At 36.0% G+C, this 24368-nt stretch overlaps 1 protein-coding gene across 7 annotated transcripts in view; it reads left to right on the top strand.

Moving 5' to 3' along the window:
- The window catches only part of ZNF236 (zinc finger protein 236), a 218006-nt gene that overhangs the window by 21392 nt on the left and 172246 nt on the right, over positions 1 to 24368 (top strand). For 5 of the 7 annotated variants that reach the window (XR_011965983.1, XM_072604065.1, XM_072604062.1 and 2 more), the window contains 2 exons: positions 14385 to 14527; positions 15860 to 16024. The exons of 1 other annotated variant lie outside the window; for it this stretch is intronic. Coding sequence is in view for 5 of the 6 variants with exons in the window: in XM_072604065.1 (XP_072460166.1) it covers positions 14385 to 14527; positions 15860 to 16024 (308 nt within the window). In the remaining variant the exon portion in view is untranslated. Of the gene's footprint in view, positions 1 to 1163; positions 1306 to 14384; positions 14528 to 15859; positions 16025 to 24368 lie in introns of all 7 variants that reach the window. One more of the 7 variants, XM_072604063.1, reaches the window with a different exon arrangement.

The raw sequence follows: 24368 nt of genomic DNA, 5'->3' as shown, positions 1-24368 counted from the left end.
GAACTTACCCATCATTATATTTATCTAGCACAGAATAGTAAATGGAAAATAAGCATGGCCAAAAGTGGAACAGGAGTTGAGATGAGTGGATTGTAGTTGATGAGATTTTTTTGAGAATAAACCTCTCTATTTAGCTAGACACCTTAAATATAGTATGTCATTGGGTCCATATTATGAGCTGGACAGGCACTAGATAATGAACTGCATTCCAGATTGAGAAGTATATCTGAATGGATTTCACTGGGAAAATTGTACAGTGCTTTGAAGGATTCCAGGTTAGCTACCATAACAAAAAAGGTCATTCATTTAACATCAATATTTTGCTGGTTATGCATGGAATTCCACATTTTTTAAACAATCAAAATTATATCTAACTCAAAGGGCAATGGAAGACAAGTGTAAAGCGATAGTATCTTACCAAAAATAATATACATGGGGCAGCTAGGTGGCACAGTGAGTAGAGTACCAGCCCTGGAGTCAGGAGGACCTAAGTTCAAATGTTGCCTCAGACATTTGCCACACTTATTAGCTGTGGGACCTTGGGGAAGTCACTTAACCCTAATTAATTGCCTTGCCTTCCCCTCTCCAAAAAAATGGTATACATGAGACATAAAAACATGTACAACCAGAAAACGAGATGGGCTGATTATGTGGCAGAAATTAAATGCAACAGATACATATTCTAAGTGCCATATTCTTAGCTAAAAGTTTTTAAAAGATGAAGACTTAGCCATATTGGTAGGATCCTATGTAGAGTATATATGGAAAGATGGGGATAAGAATTGCACAGAATGGGAAGATATGGAGGGGTTCATAGAATCATAACTTTAGACCTGGAAGAGACTTTAGAGTCCAGAGGTGTGTGTGTCTGTGTGTCTGTGTGTGTGATGGTCCTTTTTGTCAGTCAGGTGAAACCTATGGTCTGACCCCTTTTCAGAATGTTTGCTGTCTGCATTCATGATTGAAGGAGATTCTAAAGTTAAGTAAGAAGGTAATGAAAATGAAAAGATGTAATTTTTTTTCCCATTCAAGTTCATGGACTGTGGACCCCAGATTAAGAACCTCTTGATCTAGTCCAACTCTCTGTTTATTTTTGTTATTTTTAATATGACTTATTTTACTTTTTAAAATTAAAAAATCATTTATTTTTCTCTTTTTCCCAGCTTTACTCAGTGGAAAAAAAAGGAAAAATAAAACACTTGTAACAAATATGGATAGACAAGCAAAAAAATTAATGTGTTGACCATGTCCAAAAAAATCTATGTTTAATTCTGCATCTTGAGTTCATCACCTTTCTATCCCGAGGTGGGTAGCATGGTTCAGCATGAGTTCACTCATGCTGAACCATGGTTATTTACATTTATAAGAGTTGGTCATTGCATTTATAAGAGTTCTTAATTCTTTCAAAGTTGTTTGTCTCTACTGTATATCTTAATAAATTGCTCTCTTGGTGCTGCTCACCTCACTCTGCCCCAGCTTAAGCAAGTTTTCCCAGGTTTCCATGAAGTCTCTCTTGTCATTTCTTATCACACAGTAAAATTTTATTATATTCATGTACCATAACTTGTTCAGACTTTCTATTAGTTTCTAGTTCCTTGTCACCACTAAAAGAACGCCTATAAATATTTTTGTAGTTAGGGGTACTTTGCTTCTTTCCTTGATATTTTTGGGGATATAGATTTAGTAGTGGTATCATTGCTAGTCAAAAGGAATTCATAAATTATTTACTTTTGGACATAGTTCCTAATTGTTATCTAGTATGACTGGACTACAGCCCCATAAATGTGTGTTAATGTGCTTGTTTTCCCGCATCCTCTCCAGCATTTATCATTTTCAGTTTTTTCATCTTTGCCAACCTGAAGGGAGTGAGATGGAACCTCATAGTTGTATTAATTTACATTTTTCTAATTATTAGTGATTTAGCGAATTTTTTTCATTTGGCTGTTGATAGCTTGGATGGCTTCATTTGAAAACTGCCTGTTTGCATCCTCTGACCATTTATCAATTGAGGAAAGGCTCTTATTCTTACAAATTTGAATCCGTTGTTTTTTGCTCTTCAGTTGGAACCAACTATTCCTCCTCCTCTTTGGGGTTTTCTTGGCAAAGATTGGAGTGGTTTGCCATTTCCTTTTCCAGCTCCTTGTACAGATGAGGAACTGAGGTAAACAGGGTCAAGTAACTTGTCCAGGGTCACACAGCTGAGATATTAGTATCTGAGATCATATTTGAACTCAGGAAGATGAGCTAACTTCAGGCCCAACACTGTATCTACTCTGCCACCTAGCTGCCCTTCAGTTACTTATACATCTTGGAAAAGAGACCTTTATCAGGCAACTTGCTGCAAAGAGTTTTGTTTCAGGTAACTTTACTTTTTAATTTTAATTGCATTGATTTTGTTTGTGGAAAAACTTTCATTTTATGTAATCATAATTATCCATTTTATCTTAAGCAATCCTCTCTATTCTTTGTTTGGTCTTAAACCATTCTGTCCAGAGATATGATAGGAGTTTCTTCCTTGCTTCTCTGATGTGTTAATAATCAGATACTTTATGTCTTCATATTCTATCTGTGTGGTATATGGTGTGAAATGTTGGTCTAAATCTACTTTCTGTTAGATTACTTTCTTGTTTTGATAGCAGTTTGTGTTAAATAGAGCTTACTTTACACTAGTAGTTGGAGAATTTGGATTTATTGAACACTAGGCCATTTGTTTTTATATGTTATGTACCTAATCTTTTCTACAAATTGATTTCTTTATTTTTTAACTAGTAGCAACTTGATTTGATGTTTACTACTTTGCAATATAGTTTGAGATCTGGTACTACTAGGCCTCCTTTCCCTCTTATTTTTTTAAATCATTTCCCTTGAAATTCCTATCCTCTTTATTCTTTTGGATGAATTTTGCAATTATTTTTCTAGCTTTCTACTTCTGTGATACTGATATGGCACTGAATAAGTAAATTAGATGAGGTGGTATTTTTTATTGCTGTGATAAAGGATCAACCTACCTGTGAACTCCAATTTCTCAAGTATGTCTATTTCCACAAGTAGTGTTTTATCATTGTGTTCATGGCATCCCAGGTATTTACATACTCTAGTTAATTTTAAGTGAAGTTTCTCTTTCTGTCTCTTCCTGCCAGGTTTTGTTGGAGAAATGCTGATGGTTTATGTGAGTTTATTTTTGCTGAAGTTAGTTTCAGTCAGTTTTTTGGCTGACTTTTCTAGGGTTCCCTAAGTAAACCATTATAATATCCACTAAAAAAGCAATAATTTGTTTCCTCTTTGTCTGTGCTTATTTCCTCAATTTATTTTTCTCTTCTTACTACTCTTATTTAGAATTTAGGGCTAATTGGCTTTAAATGACACCAAGTAGCTTACTGCTTTAAAAAGTTCCTTGTTCCAGAATTTTCATCATGGACATGATATTTTTGGCACATCCATGTAAAATGGGAAAAATATACTTCACAAAATTATATCATCTCATATGACCTCAGGCAGTTTAGTCCAGCACATCTGAACAAGAATCCCCTTTACAATATTCCTGAAAAATAGTGACCAGTCTTTCCTTTGGGAGGGGGAGGTGAGAGAGAAGAGAACCACTCCTTTTATGACTGCTTATTCTTGTTTTGAATAACTCTAATTCACGGGTTCCCAACCGTTTTGGTACCCTTATCCCTTCACTTTCAGTAAACTTTGCCATATCCCTTATTCAGGATAAAAATAAACCAATTCTAGAGTTTACTTTGCATATTCATATAAGTAGCAAAGAGCTTATTTTTCCATAAATGAAATTTTCTTTTAGTATGTAACTTTTTTAGTATTATAAAATGATTAAATGTTTATCAGAACATAGTCAAATTAATTAATGAGACTCTTGATTTTGCTTCTTGTTTTCCGACAGTTTTATTCTCAGTATTGCTTTTAAAAGAAACTTACATATCATGTTTAGCTTTCAGTTTTTATCTTTCTTTGGAGTTGGTTGATAGAGAACAGCAGTGAAAATCCTGATGCACACAATGTTATAAACAGAATTAAAGCTTTGTGAGAACCTTTAGTAAGAATGGGATATGCTTCTCCAAAGGTACATAAAAACATTGATTGGAAGATGTTTTAAAGTTTGTGGTTATTGTGGTTATCATTTAGTAGTTTATCTTTAGCTGGGTTTTTGTGGTTATTTCTTTTTTCTCCTAGCTTAATATCAAAAGAGTTTTGTCCCTAAACCTCATTCATTTCATTTTGGTCAATAGGAATTTTTCCCTCAACTATCTCTTCCGGTAATTTTCAGATGTATTACTATCTCCTTACCCTTAACCTAACTCTACCTTTTTAACACTTTCTCCCAAATCCACATTCCCTCCCTCCCTCCCTTCCTTCCTTCTTTCCTTCCTCTAACATTACTACTTTTGTAATACTTCAGTAGAATAATGTTATTTACCCAATAATCCCTTCTGACAACCTTCTTTAACCCTGATGGATACCTATATCTTAGATTAGGAACTCTTGCTCTAATCATTAGAATTAATTAACGTAATTCTTCTTGTTTATACACTCTATTACTTGAATTTGGAAAGTATAATACGTGTCACTCCAAAATGTTGTTGAGTATGAATAGTACCAGGGATTCATCTAGGGATTTCTCAGACTCAGCAGCTTGCCTTGACACTACCCTGTTCCCTTTTCGAAAGTCCACATCAGGGGAAAGGAGGCTATGGCTGGCCATCTTCTGGTCCAGGTCTGCTCAGTTTTCTTCGAACCTTTCCAGAGAACTCTTCCTGTATCCCAGTTTGGATCTTATCCTTTTGTTTACACCATTGCTTTACAGCAACATGGTATCTTTAAAACTCATCCTTTGTTGTTGACTGGAGTAGTTTGCCATTTTCTTCTCATTTTCCTTCTCATTTTACGGTTAGGAAACTGAGGCAAACAGAGTCAAGTGACTTGCCCAGGTTCACACAGCTAGTAAGTGTCTGAGGCCAGATTTGAACTCAGGATGATGAGTCGTCTGACCCCAAACCTAGTATTCTATCCACTGCACCACCCTGCTGCTCAAAGTTATCCAGACTTTAAGAAAATTAGTTTGAACTGAACTGATAGCTTTCTTTAGGACAATTAGGATAGATCTTTTATCCTGAGGAAAGAAGAATTTTAAGAGTGGTAAAGTAGGGAGGAAAGAATTATTTGGGGCACTCGAAAAAATTGGGGAGAAGTCCAAAGAGGTAGAAGCATGCAGAAAGAATCTACAGGTTTACCTAGAACAGTGGCAGGGAACCTGTGACCTTGAGGCCACATGTGGCCTTCTAGGGTCCTCAAGTATGACCCTTTGACTGAATCCAACAAATTTGTTCTGTGAAGTTTGGATTCATTCAAAAGGTCACACCTGAGGACGTAGAGGGCCACATATGACTTAAAGGCCGCAGGTTCCGCACTGTTGGCTTAGAGTATGATATTTTTAGTATTGTGGCCTAAAAGCAAATTGAAAAAGTTATTTATTTAAAATAATGCCTAGAGTAGAAAAACAAAAACATACTTTCTTATGACATATTGTAATTTGTATGTTAGTTAGTACTAGTTGAAATTATATTACTTTGTAATGCTTTTTAGAAGAGGCTTATTGAAGAATACAGTCACTGATTTGAAAACATCCTGAAATTTTTTAAATGGTAAAGTTTTTTCTTCTTTATTGTGAAAACCTTTTTGAAATATATTAATTTTTAAAAATAATTTAAATTTCTATGTTTGACATTTTAATTTAAATTTATCAGCTTTTTTGGACAGCCTTTATCAATTAGACTAAATAATATTCCCTTTTAGTTGTGGTATATAACACTTCTATTAAATAAATGGAATGAATAAAAAATGCTTTTTCTCTACCAAGATATTTTAGTTATTATAGATTTTTTAAAAATCATTTTGAATTCCACTGAAGAAATATTCACATGTTGTTGAATCTTGAAGGGAATATGTTAGAATGGCTACTGCATTCTTAAGCTATTTCAGTAGAGATTTTTTTTGTACCTTAAATTCTAACATTTCTTACCAAATAAAAATTACGAAGGAGAATATTATGTCAATTGATATAGCCAAAATGACCATTGTATTTGAGCCTTGAAAGTTATAAAACATTAAAAATATCTCTTTGAGAAGGCTTTTTTATTTTAAAGCAAAATGTTGGTGTCAGTAAGATGAAAAGGGATATAAATGCTTATGTGTCTATAGTACGTATATGTATATATTATTGACCTGATTGTAAATTATATATTTTTTGAAAAAACAAATGTGATTCTTAGAATGATTATAGGCAATAACCTTAATACTTAACTATCTGAATCTAGGTTGTAAGTCTCCTAGAAATAGGACTTATCCTGCCAATCCTGTCAAGGCCCTCTCCTTTCCAGCATTCTGGAGTCTAGAGGGAATTATGTGTAAGTGGTAGAGATGGGGTCCTTCTGAAAAGATTGGGCATCTGTAATAGAAAGTGTTTTAATTTCTAGTAAGAGAACTTGGGTATAAAATGCTGGTTCCTTTGTAATTTTAGACAAATGACTTCACCATTCTGGGACTTAGTTTTCTTATTTATAAAATAATATTGGCCTAAATGTCTTCTAAGGTTGCTTGCTCCTATAATCGCTCTATACTTTATTCAGTGACTTGGACTACTCATGATACTTGTAAAGTTGACTAGAGGTTTGTGTCACACAACCAAAAAATAGATTGTGTGGAGGGCAGGGCTGGGGAACCTGTGACCTTGAGGCCACAAGTGGTCCTTTAGATTCTTGGGTACAGCCATTTGGCTGAATCCAAAATTTACAGAACAAATCCCCAAACAAAAGAATTTGTTTGGTTCTGTGAAATTTGGATTCTGTCAAAAGGCCACACTTGAGGACGTAGAGAGCCACATGTGACCTCAGGGCCATAGGCTCTCCACCTGTTATATAAGAAGACTGGAAAGGTAGGAGGGGCTATTTTGAATGCCAAACAAATACAAAAGTTAAAAACAAATTTTATCTTCCTTTGAGGCTTTTACATACTATTATAGTGGAACAAACATTTATACATACAAGTGAATATAAAGTACATATGGAAAAATAGAAATTTCAAGAGATAGAAAGTAGTAACAATAGGTGAGAGTGGGTGGAGACAGGAAAGGGCTTATTTAAGGAAATTAGCCTTAGAAATGCTTTCCCATGTATTTCTCACCATTCTGACCTTTTCCTAACTTTTTCTTTAAGTCACCAAGTTTTTAACCTTTAGGGTATTGCTGATTTAATTTGGAGAATTTTATAAAATTCTTCATTCTTAGCAATGAATATTTGCGCATAGATTGCAGTTATGTTTGTGAGAATTTTGTTAGTATAATTATCACAAATATTTCAACATTTAATTATCATAAATATTGTAACTGAGCTATTCTTTGAGGGAAGCTTGAGATCTGAAAGGTGGAAGTGAGGATAAACAGTATTCTCGACTTGTGAAAAGACTTCATGTGTTTAGGGAACTGCTGACAGTCAAGTTTGACTGAAGAAGTAATCATATAACTGGAAATGTACATGGGAGCCAGATTGTGAATGGCTTTATGTTAGGTTGTGTTAGGTTTATGAGTTCGTATTTTATTCTTGAAGCAGTAGGGAGCTATTGCAGATTTTTGAGTAAGCAGGTGATAAAAATCACAGCCAGATGTATTAGGTTTTATGTATTATGGGATGTGATAGGATTTCCACCATTGTAGATTTGAAATAAAACCAGACAGTTTTCTAACTTCTGCTAGATTTTATGTTTGATGAGGTGGCAGAAAATTCTCTTCATTATCATATAAAGCCATTTATATGATAAATGTGTGTAAACTTAGATATCCTAGGTTTAAAAAACCTTTCATATTTTAAAATCCAATTTTTCATATGAGATAACCTGTACAGTGCCTTGCAAACCTTAAAACTATCCATAAATGCTAGCTATTATTATAACTTACTTTGCTATGATGCCTTAGGTTTTTGCTCGACAAGTTTATTTACTTTAGAAAAATAATGTTTTTTTTCCAATTAGGACAGTGTGGGTTTTTTTCCCCTTAAATTTAACTTTGTTTAATTCCACAAAGTGCTTATCTTGGTGTAGAAGTGTTCTTGGGTTCCTAAAGGTAATGCCAGTTTATGAGTTCTGGCAAGTTCTGCTATGCTGGAAATTCTTTGAATATCCTGACTTAGTATGGAGAGTCTCATCATCAGTGGGTTGGCTACTAGTGATGAATCGTTAGCTCTGGCCACCCACAAAACAGAGTCAAAATTGCCCCCAGTCATGTACAAACTTCTTTTACTTTTGCTGAGAGAGTGGCCAAAAAGGAGGCAAGGGGGTGCTAAGAATTATAGTTTTTAAGATAGACCATATTAGACCATCTTATAAAATAGACCATCTTATAAACTTTAATTTGTCTGTTGGTACTCTAAAATAAGAGCTCCTTCTCTAGTGACCAGTGAGGAGTTATACAGCTAGAAAAGCTGAATCATATCTGTCTTAATGTTGTCACAATAAATCAAATCAGAATAAAGAAGGAAATAGAAGCTAAATGATTAGCTCACTGTTATTCACTTGAAAGAGAAAGGAATTGACAGTTTTATCATATGCCTAGAGGCAACAAGAAATACTTATTTGATATCTCATGTTGAAATATTTGTGTTAATTATATTTACAAAATTCTCACAATGAAAATCATTGCCATTTCTGCAAAGATAGTGGTTGCTAAGAATGAAGAAGAGTTAATAAAATTCTCCATATTAAATCAGCATTTATGCTGAAAACTTTGTGACTTTAAGAAAAAGTTAGGGAAAAGTGAAAATGGTGATACATCGGAAATTATTCCTCCCAGAAGCATGCATGAGAGGTTAAAAGAGTTTTAATTTACACAGCCTCATGATTTTACATCATGAATGCTTTAAAAAAAGAATTGGAAAGCACTAGACCTGGTATAATGAGCACCATGTTCTCAATCCAATCCAGTAAACATTTATCAAGCACCAGCTTTGTGACAGGTACTCTGCTAGGCAGTGGGGATATTGTTAATAAAATGAAAGACAATATCTGACTTCAAGGAAACACATAAAAGAAGTCAGGAAAGGGGGGAGGGAGACCAGGGTATGTCACTCAAGAGGCATCTTGTTGGGTGGAGTTGAAACCAGACAGGGCAATAGATAAAGAGTGAAGTTAGTGGAAAAGTTCAGTTCTGACCTCTGTAAAGGACAACATTGGGAAGAGTACTATACTGTACCCTCCAGCCCTCCAGTTGGAGGGGAGATTGGCAGGAAAAGACTAGTTGATATGGGAGTCGTTCCTGAATCAGCTCTCTGTGTATTCAGACCACTGACTTGTCAGAGCAAAGATCAGTAATAGTAAAACACTAGAAGGGATGATGATAATGGAGGAAAATTGTTATACAGTTGAAACAACTCAATTCTGAATCACATTTAGATTCTAACACAAATTGAAAGTAAATAGATAACGAGGAATGGAAAAATGGACAACAGAAAAGAAATTGCCATCAATTGTAGTAATTTCATGTGGAAATTTAAGCATCGTAAATGAGTTGCCACAGCAAAAAATTAGAAGAGCCCAGAAAGTCTTTAGTAAACACCTGCCTTACTTTTAGCAAGAGAGAGTGAGATTGGATCTGTGATTTCAGTGGGAGCTATTAGTGAGGAACTTCCTATCTGAAGGTCAAAACTTTCTCAGAACTTACTCAGTTGCCTGGAACATGGTTAAGTGGCTTGCCCAGGTTCACACATCTAGTCAAAGTCAGAGGCAGGCATGAACCCAGATTTTTCAGGCTCCAAATCCAGCTATTTAACGGTTATTCCACATAGCTTTACTTGCCAAATAGGGAAGAGTTTGTGGTCAAAGGCAACACAGGTATACAATATGAACTAATTTGCAACATCTTTCACCACTCAATGGTTACTTATGAGCCACATTATCTCAAAATAGAAGGAAGCAGTGATTGATAAAAACCAGTTTAAAAGTTGTGTCAAGAGACAAAGTCATTCCAAAGGCATATAAAGGTAAAGGTGGAAGTCAATAAACAGAAGAAAAAAGGAAAAGATCTGCCACGGTTTTTACAAAAACTTTTAAAGGTCAAGGACAGTAGAACCACTTCTGGAGGAGACGGAAATGGCATTAAAGAGTATGAAGACAGGAAAAGCAACCAAAGTGCACAAAGTGTACATATAGAAGGTAAGTAAGGTATGTGCTGAAGCTTGCAAAATAATGAGAGATCAATACCCAAGGGGAAGGTAGGAGAAAATACCAGAAGTATAGTTAAAATGTTAGACACCTTAACAACTCCTCTGCCCTTCTCACCCCCAAAGCCCTAGAAAACATCAACAACCACTGTTTTGTACTCCAACTTTCCACTTTCTCAAACATACAGAATCTTTTTTATTTTTTTGAACCTCCTTGATGATAGGATATTAGTAGGAAACAAACAGGCTTTCAGAAATGCTGTTCAATAATGGACCACATTGGACCATTTTACATTTGACTAGAAGATGAAAAGAATACAGAATCTTCTTGTGTTTAGAATTTGCAGAATATGAAAAAAAGCATTCAATTCACTAGAGGAAAATTCTTGAAGATTCTCTTTCCACAAGCAACTCCCATCCATACATTAGAAATATTCAAAGGTTCCTTGAAAGATATAACAAAATAAATGACTTTGTTTCAAATATCAGGCATGACATAAAACAGATTATGTTTGCTTGCCAAAGGTGCTCTCTCTGTGATAGAAGAGATTCAATATAGAGTTGAAGAGGTATTCTCTTTCTATGGCAAAGTTCTCTATATGCTCCTATTTGTGTATGGCAGTGTGTTGTTTGCATTTAGCTTTGGAATGTTGCCTATCTTCCTTTTGGAAGAAATTTATAACTATTCAAAAGAGTGTGGGATAAATATCCCTAAAGGAAAGACCAAATGGGTGAACCTTGTCTGTTTTCCAGATTGTGACAGGAATTTAGATCAATGTGACTAGTGCCCTATCTCATTTAATGTTGAGTTCCTGAAACTTCATCAGTGTATCCACAATGGAGAAGTTCTTACCAAGAACTTATCCATATCCATATCCATTTCCATCCAATCTATCTCAAATAAAATCAACTGGGCTCAGAGTTGAACAGGAAGAGGGAACAGACTTTGGGAAATTGCAAAATATCTTTAATGATCTCAAACTTACTTTGAAAGTAAAAGCCCATCTTTTTAATGCCAATGTTCTGCTATATGGCAAGAGATGGGATGAGAATAAGAATTAAATATCATATACAAGGAAATGGAGATATGAGCATGGTAGGTATGAACAGGCACTAAAATATGACCTAGGAGAAACTTCAAAGAATAGGATTTAAATTTGTCATCAAGGAAATGTTTGGTTAGGAAGATGAGTGTATGGTGAAAGCAAGGTAGCCAGTGGATATGGACAAGAAACGTGCAGGTTGAACAATCAGGGATGTATTATGGTCCGCACTATTGGAGTAAACAACCAAATTGATCAGATCACAGCGCCTTTTGAATATTCTAATAATACTAATAGTAACAGTATTTTTATATACTGCTTAAAGATTTGCAAATCACTTTACCTATGTCATTCGATCCTCACAACAATCCTTTGAGGCAAGTTGCCCATTTTGCAAATGTGTAAATAGGCTGAGAGAGATTAGTGACTTGCCCAGGCTTACTCAGCTAGTATCTGACCCCAAATTCAAACTATTTTCTTGACTCCAAATCTACTACTCTATATACTCTGCCACCCAACTGCCTATTTGTTTAATTTTGTGTAATTATTGTGTGTGTGCACACGTGTATGTGTGTGTGTGTGCGCACATGTTCCGTGGGTGCTCTATAGCGGATAGAGAACCAGCCCTGAAACCAGGAAGAACTGGGTTCAAGTTCTGCTACTGACACATACTGATTGTGTAACCCTGGACAACTACCTCTCAGTGCTCTAGCCAGAGCTGAAAATTGTAAGACTACATATTGCCAAGAAGGTGTCAGTCTGCATTGCTTGAGGGAATTGGCTCACTGAACAGTTATTTATACCATTGAAATCACAATCTCTATCTCTCTTTGTACACACACATACACACACACACATACAATACATATGTGTATATGTTCATATAGAGTGCATTTGAAATAAATTTTATTTTAGGGTTATTACTGTATTCAGGGGATATCTTGGACCTTTATCTTTTCCATAATAGAATACTTTTCAAATGTGAATATAAAAGAATCTTGGAATTGAAATTTTCAGGGATTGTCTAGTCCCACTATGCTAGAATAAGAATACCCTCTACAACATACACATGGTCATGTGCTTTCTTTTGGAAACTTGAATGGTGGAGGAACTTATTCCTAAGGCAGTCCATTTCATTTTTGAATTGCTATAATTCTTAGGAAGATTTCCTTTATATCAGACTAAAATCTGTATCTTTAAGTTGTTATACCTAACTCTCTAGGGTTCAGAAGAAATTGTTCCCTCTTCCACCTGATAGTCCTTCAAATAATTTATATTTGATTTCACTGATCAAGACTTGAAGGGTAGAATCACTATAATGATCATCCTTCTGTTTCTGAATCTTTTTCTTGGTCCCTGGAATGCGCTCCTTTCTCATTTCAACCTCTTAGAATTAGTTTTCTTCAAAATGCAGTTTAACATCCAATGTTCCTGATCTTCCAAGTTACTAGTATCTTCCCCTAAATCACCTTGTATTTATTTTGTACCTACTTTTATATGTACATGCTATTTCTCCTGATAGAATGTAAAAATTCTTGAGGACAAGAAACTAGTGTTTGACACCTCACAAGTGCTAATACATTTGTTGATTAACTGATTGACCATAGATATTTAGAGCAGGAAGGAAAGAGATTATTTAGCCCAGAACTCTTATTTTACAGTTGAGGAAGTGAGACCCAGAAACTTAATTGGACTGATTTGCTAATGATATACTGGTGGCAGAGCCTGCATTTCTTATGAAAGAATTCTCCAAATCCAGAGCCATTTCACTATTATCATTCATCTCTTTTTTATGTAGTGTATGCCTTTAATAATGCTGTTTGCCATTTGTCATGTACAAGTTATCATTGGTAATATGTTGAAACCTCTTTCTTTGCCAAAATGGCTTTTCTATTGCTCTTATTTTTATTGAATCATTCTGTGATTTACTGATAATGGTACTTCAGCAACTTGTGGTGATATTAATTAATTTTTAACTCTTTTTTCAGCAGTTTGCTCAAAAATCAGTGAAATAATTTTGAATACCTATTTGCTACATGTGTATTTATTTAAAGGAAATGAATCTTTCCTGAGTACCCTTTTGAAAGGAAAATTGCCCATCCAAATTTTTTTTTTTGAACAGGCAGAGTGAACTGTTAATTAAATTTTGAATATTTGTTATAATTAACATGTTAATTTTAGGTCCAATTTACAGTATAAAAGAGTTGTACCTATATTTTTATATGTATATTTTTGGGGGGCTCTTGTAATTAGGGTTTACAGTAAGTTTATGATCATTTAAAGAATAAAAATTAACATTTTAAATTACTAAAGAAGTATATAACTCGGCCTTTTCTTGATGGCATTTGTTTAACATTTCTCTGGTTTATCTGATGCCATGGAACACAGTCTCCAATTATAGTAGTTCTGTGGGCAAAAATTATTCACTTTATGATTTCTAACCTAATGAAGATTTTAAGGAACAACATCTTGTAATGAAAAGGGAGGACTGCTTAGCTATTGATTCAGTAGGATGATTTGTGTATTAGATTGTAAACTCCTTTAGTGCAGAAATTGCCTTTTACCTTTCTTTGTATGTAGCACAGTCTCTGGCACATAATATGTTCATTGACTGATTTAGTTGCTGTTCCATAGTTCATAGAGGTCTCTGTAAAAAAGATTTTTTGCTTATGTTAGAAGATTGTTTTTATTATATGTCAGTATTGAATCTGTAACTCTTGGTAAGGAACAGATAAGATGGAAAAGGAAAAGACCTAAAGGAGATGTGAGATGCCTAGATGATAAGATGTAGTGAGCTGGAAGCTGCATTTAACAAATCTTTAAGGTAGCATCATTATCTTACTGCATTTTTTGTCCAGCTAACTTTAAGAATCTAATGAATTCTTACTTACTTAGAAGTGTGTTTTAGAATTGTTTTAATGTCACATTTCTTTACTATAAATTGCTTATCTGTAATTTAGAAAAGAACTTTCTTAATTTGACTTCAGACTCAAATAATAATATTTCTCAAATTTATCACCATCATATAGTTTTTCAGGTAGCCAAATTACTTATATATGTATTTGTGTAATGAGAATGACAACCAATGTTTATTGTCTATACTTGTGCAATTTTGTAGATGGAGTTTTAACATTGAATGCGGAGAACACTAATTATGCCTATCAAGTTCCAAACTTCCATAAATGTGATATCTGTCTGCTATCTTTTCCAAAAGAGACACAGTTTCAACGCCACATGAGGGATCACGAGCAAAATGATAAGGTATGTATTTTTAGAAGGGAGAGCAGCAGTGTGTGCGTTGAAACTGGAGGTACCTATTAAGATGAAAAACTTCAAATTAGATTTTAATTACACTATTAATTAGAACTTTCTGATATATGTTTCTTAAGGTTTATAAAAATTTTCACATCTTACTGATCAAAATAAAAACCACTATTTTGATAGTTTATTTTATTTGTATTATTTATTGTTTTTGACTTAGCAATAGGTTTGTGAGTTTTTTTAAGACAATGGAAACATTCCATTGAATTCTGGTATTTAGATTAACTGTGGGTGAAGAGAGAAATTGAATTCTGCACTTAAATTTCTTTATAAAATATTTCATATTTTTCAGGAGTTTTGTCACAAGCTACTAACAATAGAGAGTATCTTTTCTGTTAATTTTGTACTTGCATTTAAGTATAATAGTATTTTTGATTGGTATTTTAGGATGCATTTTAGAAGGGAACTTATATTCTTCTGAGTAGAGATTCTAAATATTCTCTGTGAAGCCCTATTTGTGTCATGAATTGCAATCTTATATTCATGGAATTAATTCCTTGATACATTAAAAAGTACCAGTAACAACTGACCAGTATTTCCTTCTTTCCATATGTGTAGATAAATCTAGGCTAATGGGCCATCTGAGACCAGGGAAATAAAAGGGATCTTTTTGCCAGGGAATATGGGTATGGCCAATCCAGGCTTTATTTCCAGAATAAAATACTGATGTCACTAAAGCCTTCCTTCTTCGTACTAACATGTACAGTCACATTCTTCCATTCAAGCTGCAAAAGAATGACTCTCACCAAAATTAAATGTCTGATGATTTTATTAGCGAGAAGAATGTTGAAAATTTGCTTTCCTCTGTTTATTTCTTTCCATCTAAAATTTCAAACCATGTTAAACATCTTTTTTGGATCTGGACATTTTTTATGTATGAGATCTGTGGGTTCACCTGAAATGTTCTATGTCATAGTCTGAATTTGGTCACAAATATAGGTGAACTTAAATTAACTTTTATGCAGTTTTCTTATTAAAAATTAGTTTCTGAAGACCACAGCATAATATATATGTGCAGTAATTTTTCCAGTTTTCTTTTGCACTTGTATGCTGCTGGTCTAACTCTTTGGAAAGTGCTATAAGGGCTTTGCTATATACATTTTGGAAGAATATTTAGATTTCCATTATAGAAAATAATCCTAGAAGTTACCGGGTAGAAAGTACTGTATTCTATTGATGGTGCTTATTAGTATTTTAAAACCTTTTAATGTACAGAGCATCTTTGAAAGATATTTGTATTTCAGTGGCTTTTTCACTTTTCTCTCCAAATAGCCACATCGATGTGACCAGTGCCCCCTTTCATTTAATGTTGAGTTCAACCTGACACTTCATAAATGTACCCACAACGGGGAAGATCCTACCTGTCCTGTCTGTAACAAGAAATTCTCCAGAGTGGCTAGTCTCAAAGCGCATATTATGCTGCATGAGAAGGAAGAGGTAATGATTTTGGCGTGTACTTTTGAAAATGACTTTTGAAAGCAACTGGTTCCTAATGGGAAAGAACTTTAACTGTGAGTTAAGGACAGTAACCATATATGTGAAGTAAGAAAATTTTATTCCTCTGTCAAAATTGTCTTGGCCAGTATCATATTCACTGATTCAGTTTCTAGCTGCATCAGTGTTCTAGAGTTAGAAGCATTTTAAAGTAGCATATTTCCAGAATCAAAATATGATTGACACATCAGAGATGTGGGACCCTTGTGGAATGCTGCTGTGGAAGATACTATTGCCACTCAAGAAATAATAAAAAGAATTTCCTTGTCCCTGAAGGTAGTCATATTTCCTTGGCTTTGCTTTTGACTTCCTTGTAATTGGAGACTAATTATTAGAGGGTGTGATTTTCTTAAGCAGTCTCTATAATACGGTGATTATTTCAGAAGGAGATAAAATATTGGCGGACTGTTAGTCCAGTGTTCTAGAATGTGAGGGTGGGTAATTACTGAACTGACCTCTTTGCTGGTAGGAGAATCAGTTCATTGTGAATGACAATATTTTGATAAAACCAAGTCATTATAAAATTAAAAAAAATTATTAGAGTTAAAATAATTATAAAATCATTTGTACTCATTCTTTCTAAAAATCAGTTCTTTATGATTAGTGGACTGGTGAATTTCAAGTTTGTGGAATATGCAGGTCCATTTCTGTATTTTGACAATTTATTGTACCTCAGTCTCATTACTATATTGTGTACAGAAGAAATAAAAAGGGCTTGAACTCAAATCATTCAACTTTGCTATTTGATAACTGATAAAAAATTGTAGAGGAAAGAAAATGAAATGAAATTTGCAAGTACTACTTTGATACTTTTTCTTACTTAGAGAAACTTCATTAAAAATTTAGTGCTAGAAAATTGGATATGAACCTTTCCACTTTATGACTATAATTAAAATTATTACTTATTTGTTACTGATTACAAACCAAATAAATAGTGGTAAGCATTTTATTGTTGAAGAATCATTTACAGTATTATTTGGAATTTGTGGAGGTCTCAGTCTCAGCAAAGAAACAAATTGTGTTTAGTTGATCAGCCAGCAGGGTTTCACTAAATACCTCCTATCTGCCAGACCCTGAGGATGAAGAGAAAAATGAAGCAGTTTCTTCATAACCTCAAAGAGCTTCCATTCTGTTGGGGGAGGGAGGGCGTGTGTGTGTGTGTGTGTGTGTGTGTGTGTGTGTGTGTGTGTGTGTGTGTGTGTGTGTGTGTGTGTGTGTTTGTGTGTGTGTGTACAAAATAAATACAATGTAAATTTTTTGAGAAAACACAAGTAGTTGAGTGGATAAACAAAGAGTTCCTGTACAAACTGGGCCTTGGCCTGAGTTTTGGCGGAAACTAGAGATTCAAAGAGGTGGAAGGGAAGAAGAAGTATATTGTAGACATTTGGGGAACTCAAGTGTTATATGTGGGAAAAAGTAAGAAAGCCCATTTCACTAGAGTGATGTGTAATAAAGCTGGAAAATAGGTTGGAGAGGAGTTGTAAAGGACTTTTGAATATCAGAGGAGTTTGTATTTTATCGTAGAAGTAATAGCAAGTCACAGAAATAGAATGAGTAGGAGTGTCCATGGTCAGACCTGCGCTTTAAGAAAATCACTTGCTGCTATGTAAAGGATGGCTTAGAGAAGAAAGAGATTTGAAGCAAGGAGACCAGTTATTAAAGTATTTCAGTACTCTAAAGTATAAGTGATGAAAGCCTGAAGCGGAGGATTATGCAAACCCAGTAAATTGTATGGATGGTAGAACCCGTGACATAAATGGAGAAGTTTGGAAGATGGGGAAGTTTGTGGGAAAAGATAATAAATTCTGTTTTGGACATGTTGAATTTTAAATGTCCATTTAGCATTGAGTTGTAAATGTCTGCTAGGCAGTTGATATGAGACTAGAGCTTAACAGAGAAAGTAAACGAGGGTTTATAGATCTTGAAGTCATCGACATAGAAATGAAAATTAAAGTAATGGGAAATGATGAGGTCACCAACTGAGAAAATACAGGGAGAGAAGAGATGAGGGCCCAGCTTAGAGCAGGAAGCATAAACCCACTATTAGCTGGTGGGATAATCCAACAGAGGTTGAAAGGAAGAGAATCAAGAGAGAGCAGTGATAGGAAGAATGAAAAAACCAGGGAGCGGAGAGTATTCAGGAAGAAAGAATGATCAGCAGTTTCAAATGAACCACAGAGATTAAGAAGCCTGAAGATTGAGAAAAGGCAATTAAAATTTGGCACCTAAGAGATCAATAGGAACTTGGATTGACAATTTCAGTTAAGGATTGAGTTTGGAAGTGCTATTGCAAAGGGTTGAGAAATGAATGACAAAAGAGGCAGCACAATATTATGAAGAGTCATCCTATATAATGAAGAGTCATTTTCAAAGCCCAAAAGATCCAAGTTCAAGTTCCAACTCTGACCCATACTGACTGTTTTGTCCTTGTGCAAGTCACTTTTAACCTAGAAAGACAACTCTCCCAGGTTATAAGTGCTTTCCTGTATTGGTAGATGATGTTTCCTCATTTAGGAATTCCCTGTGCCAGTAAAACCACAGGTCCAGTCCCCTATCCCTTGGCTTTGTAAAGGAGAGGAGATAATGGAGTTTTAGAAGATGATAGAGAGCTGTGATAGATTTTGTTTTTAGGAATCACTAGACAGAGATTGAAAATTAGTCAGGAGGTAACTTTGGGGGCAATCTGTTGGAGGTGATTGGCCCAAGGATACATATATACTATCCCAAATCTCTGTCATGGGACTTCTCTCTCAACATTTTCTCACTTGGTGACCTAATCATCTCCCATGAATTTAATATCTTTTCTTTGCAAATGACTATAAAATCTATATATTCAGCCCTTGTTTTTCTCCTAAGTTCTAACTCAATATCACTAATTACCTAATACACATTTATAATTCAGTTTCTGTCAAATGGGGACCTCAGACTCATCATGTCCAAAACAGAACTTATCTTTCTCTCCAAACTTGCCCTTCCTCCAAATTTCCTTATTTATGGTGTTAACAGCATCACCACCCCAGTCTCCCAGGTCCACAATCTTAGCATTAACTTTGATTCATCACTCTCCCACACTCTGTATGTTCATTCAGTTATCAAGTCTTGTCTATTTTACCTCACTAACAATCTGATCCCTTCTCTCTACTAACATATCCATCTCAGTAGTTCAAGCTCTTATTCATATCTCACTTTGACTATTACAATAGACTCCTCAATGGCCTATCCATATCAAATCTTTGTATTTTCCATTCCATCTTCTCTACTGTGCTTCCAGCTTGGGTGAGGTAGGGAGACTGGAATGAAGAAGAGAATGGAGAATGATATCAAGTGGTTTTGAGACGTAGAGAAGAGGAAAAGAGGGAATGTGGCCTCTACTTTCTTAGAAAAACAGAAGACAAAGATGTTCCATTGATAGGGGAGTTTTGGGTGATATGAGGCTTAAGAAAAGGAGAAGTTTTGGACTAGCCATTGGGAGGAGCATAGTAGAAATTCTGTTAGGAGTAAAAGGATTGCCTTGCTACTATGGGGATGCAGTTGAACTTAAATAACAGTTTCATAATGGATCCAGTCAGGAGAGTGACATGACTTCACCCAGCTTTGTGCATCAGCACATGATTAAAGAATAGAGGAAGTAGATGGTAGGTTTTGACAATTCATGAGTGTCAGGAGAAAAAAGGGATTTTGAGAGTAAAAAGAAATTAGAGATATCATTCTGCAAGTTGAAATATCCATCCTAGAGAAGATAATTGGTACGGTGTAGCCACTAAAAAGAGATGCTGAAATTACTTTAGCCTAGCATATTGTTTATTAATTAAAAATTTTTTTTTCAATTAGCAAGTGTTTATTTTTTTCCCTCCATTAAAAAAAGAAGGAAAGAAATCCAGAGCAAATCTCCAGAGTCAAACAAAATAAATTCCCACATTGGTCATATTAAAAAAAAATGTGTTGTTTTGTATTTTCAGTCTACCACTTCTCTGTCAGATTTGGGTGACATGCTTCAGTTTTTGACCCCCTGGGATTGTGGTTTGTCATTTCTAGCATATTTTTAACTTTAAAATTTGATGGTTAGTCATCAAACATTAATCAAGTGCCTGTACCTGATTGTATGCTAGGTGCTGAGGATACAAATACAAATGTGAGACAGTTCTTGCTCACAAGTTGCTTATATTCTTCGGGAGGGAGGGTATAACATACTCACATATAAGTAAATACACAACAATTTGTGGGGCCAGCTTTAACAACTGGGAGCATCAGAAGAGGCCTTTTGAATGAGGAAGTACTTGAGGCAAGCCTTGTTGGTAGATAGGAGTTCCAAGAAGTGAAGGTGAGAGGAGGAAGCATTCCAGAACAGCCTGTGCACAGGCACAGAGGCTAAAGATGGAGAATCAGCTATAGGGAATGGCAAATAGTCCAGTTTGTCTAGAGTAGAAAAAAATATAATGAGCCATAGAAGAGAGGTATGAACCAGATTGTGAAAGTTTTCAAATGCCAAATAGAAGAGTTCATGTTTAATATGTTAAGGCTATTGCCTTATCCTAAAGGCAGTGAATGGATCTACTGAAGGCTCTTTGGCATGGGAATGACATGATGAGAACTGTGTGGAAGGTGGATTTGAACACTGAAAGACTGAGTACAAAAAGCCCAATTAGAAGGCTAGTATAATACCTGAGGTGAGAGGTCAGTCAATCATTAAACATTTATTAAATGTTTCCTATGTGCCAGGTATTGTGCTAAGCCCTGGGGAAACAAAAGAGGCAAAAGATAGTCCCTGTGCTCTAGGAGCTTACAGTTGAATAGAGGAAGCAACCTGTTAACAACAATGCATGAAAAAAGCCAAATACAAGACAAATGGGAAATAATTAACAGAGGGAAGACATCATCAGAATTAAGAGAAATTGGGAAAGGCTTCCTGTAAAAGGTGGAATTTTAACTGGGACTTGAAGGAAACCAGGGATGCCAGCAGGCAGAGGTGAATAGGGAGGGAAGATGGGAGAGAAGTAGAAAGAAAGAAATGTTTCTATAACCCTACCATGTATCAGGCGCTGTGCTAAGTACTTTGCAAATACCTCATTTGATCTTCCCCACAACTCTGTGAGGTAGATACTTTTATTACCCCCACTTTACAGTTGAGGAAACTCAAAGAGAGGGTTTTAAGAGCCTTGCTCTGGATCACTCAGTCAGTATCAGAGGCCAGATATAAATGCAGGTCTTCCTCATTCTAGGCCTAGTGTTCTCACTACTCCACCACCTAACTAAGAGTATTCCAGCAATGGGGCGCAACAGTGAAAATTCCCAATTGGGATATGTAGTATCTTGTTCCAAGGAGGTCAGTGGTGCAGGATTGAAGAATATATAGGAGTTAGAGTACAAGGCGTAGGAAGCCTGGAAAGGAAGGGTAAGTTATGAATGACAAAAGGAAGATTTTTGTTTTACATTTGATCCTGGAGATGATAGGGAGCAACTGGAATTTGTTAAGTAAAAGGGTGGCATGTTGGGACCTGTGCTTTAGAAAAATCACTTTGGAGGCTAAATGAAGGATTAATTTAAGTAAGGAGAGACTTGTGGTAGGAAGCCCAATCAACAGGCTGTTGCAGTAGTCCAGGAATGAGTAAATGAGAGTCTGTGGGATGGTGATGGCAACATCAGAGGGGAGAAAGGGTTTTATTCAAGAGATGGTTACAAAGATGAAATTGATAGGCCTGTGGTGCCTTTGATAGCAGTAGAAAAATTTGAAAGAGGGAAGGGTGTCAGGGGAAGGATAATGTTTAGTTAAATTTTAGACATGTTGAGTTTAAGATACTACTGAATATCCAATTTGAGATGTCCAATAGGGAATTGAAAATTCAAGACTGAAGTCAGCAGAGATGTTGAAGCTGTATAGATAGATTTGAGAATCATCAGCAGAGAGATAATAATGGAGTCCATCCAAATTGCTGAGATCACTAAGTGAAATAGTATACAGGAGAAAAGAGAGCCCAGGATAGAAATGTTAGACAACTAAGGTTAGTGGATGTGATCTGGGTGAAGATCTAGCAAAAGAGACTGAGGAATAGTGATAGGTATGAGGAGAAGTAGAAGAGAATAGTATTTGGAAAACCTGGAGAGAAATGAGTATCAAGGAAAAAAGGGTGCTTGACTGTGTCAGAAGCTGCAGAGATGGTGACTTGAGTGAGGATGAGAAAAGGCCATTGGATTTGGCAATTATGACATTATTGGTAACTTTGGAGAGTATAGGCTGAGTACCTAGATTATAGAGAGTTAAGAGAATGAGAGGAGAGGAAGTGGAGGCACCTATTGGATATGGCCTTTCCAAGGAATTTGTCCACAAAAGGAAGAAAAACAATGGGATGATAGTGGAGTTGGAAGGATCAAGTGAGAGTTTTTTGAGCCCAGGGAAACATGGGCATTTTTGTAGACTGTAGGAACCAGTGGGTTATCTGGGAAAGATTGAAGGTGAGTGAGAAAATGGGGTTAATCCAGGTGACAGTCTTCTGGAAGAGATAGGATGGAATGAGATCACTTGTGCGTGCAGGAGGTTGGCCATGGCAAAAAGAGCCACTTCATCATGTTAGACAGAAATGAAGGAGGAGAAATACGTAGAAGGCATTTGGAAGATGTGAATTAAGGAGGGGAGAAGAAGGAGTTCAAGATGAGTGATAGCCTCAGTTTTTTCTCTAAAATATGAGATAAGGTTTTCAGTTGTGAGAGGATGTTCAGAGAGGAGCCATGAAATAAGGAAGGGTGAAAAGATTGCCTTGCAGCAGTGAGGATGCAGTTTAGGTTATATCTCATAAATTTGTAATGGACCCAGCTAGTCAGGATAGTTATATGATTGTTTCCACCTTCTATTAGCATCACGTGTGTAAGGGTAAAGACAACAGATGATGAAAATGATTTGAGGCTGAGGTGTGGCATAGCAAAATTGGTGATAGGTGAAGGAGGCAAGGGACTTGAGAAGAAGACCAAGTGGAGTTGAACTGTTTCACCAAGGGGTCAAGATGAGGAAAGGAAGAGAGTGGGTAGTGCAGTGATGATGACCTAGCAGAGAAATGAGGTTTTTTGAGGTATTGTAGATCATTGGGTGGCTGAAGGACAGTTTTTGGTAAGGGAAGGCAGAGGGAAAGGTTGAAAGCCCATGGGTTGTGATCAGAGAAGGAAATTTCAGAATTCATGAACATGGAGATTGTGTATTTATGGGTTCTAGCAAGATCAAGGAAATGACTCTCTTTGCGTGTAATTGAGGTAAAGTGTAGGAGTAGGTCATGGGAAGTGAGTAGGTTGAGGGACTGGGTGATTAGGGTGTTTGAGGGAGAGTCAGTGTGTATGCTAAGTCTCCAAGTATGAGGGCAGGAGTTGGGGAGGAGAGAAAAATTGTGAGTCAGGTACCAAACTCATTGAAGAAGGAAGAGGAGTGTCTTGGATGTCTGTAGACAACAGCTATCAGGATTTAGATTGGGTGCTTGATGTGGATTGCATGAACCTCAAAGGAGAGGGTATTGAGTGATGGAGATAGAGGGAGAACCTAGAGATGTCAGTATAGGGCAAAGAGTATTCGAATTTCACCACTGTGACTAGTGAATCAGAGAATGAATGAAACTGCCATCAGTGTTGGTAAGGATGGCCAGGAAGGATATGTCAATAGGAGGGAATAAGGTAGCAGAGTACCAGAGGTAGAGAGAACCAGAAGGTTGAAGGAATTGGAAAGGAAAAGATTTAAGATGAAATCAACCTTGTTTATGGAGCAGGAATTCCAGAGGGCACAATGAAAAGGATGGATAACTTTTGGTTCGGACTTTGGTGGGACTTGGGGTGGTTTGAAGGGAATGGATATAGAGAATTGTGTATTAGGGGATGGGGAATGAGGTTTAGATGAAGAAACCTATGAGGTTTCAGAATTCCTGGGATGGGGAAGGTATGACCAGTGGGAGAGTTTGTTAATAAGTAAGTGAAAACTTATGATCTCTGGGCATAGTCCTTTTAGAACTTTGAGCAGTTCAGGCAAAGGAGTAAGAACATGGAGCAAAAGGAGTGGTGCTATTCTTTTTCCTCCAGGGAAGAAGACTAAACTTGAAACTTGAGGGAATGTGCTGTCTCCATTCATCTCAGTAGTGGGAAACTGGTATCGTAGAATGATACCTTTCTTCTTTCCCTGCAGGCTGGAGATTAGGCAGGGGACAATCTGGGGCACAATGATGGTATCTCTCTTTCCTCCTCCCATTTTCACCAGAGGCTGGAGACACTTCCTCCTTCCTTACCTCTTCCCTCTGGTGACTTGAGGTCAGGTAAGGGA

Source organism: Notamacropus eugenii, chromosome 4 (assembly GCF_028372415.1).
Source record: "Notamacropus eugenii isolate mMacEug1 chromosome 4, mMacEug1.pri_v2, whole genome shotgun sequence".
NCBI classification, from domain to species: Eukaryota; Metazoa; Chordata; class Mammalia; order Diprotodontia; family Macropodidae; genus Notamacropus; species Notamacropus eugenii.
The sequence above is the reverse complement of the archived record's forward strand: the minus strand, read 5'-3'. Positions and strand labels throughout refer to the sequence as shown.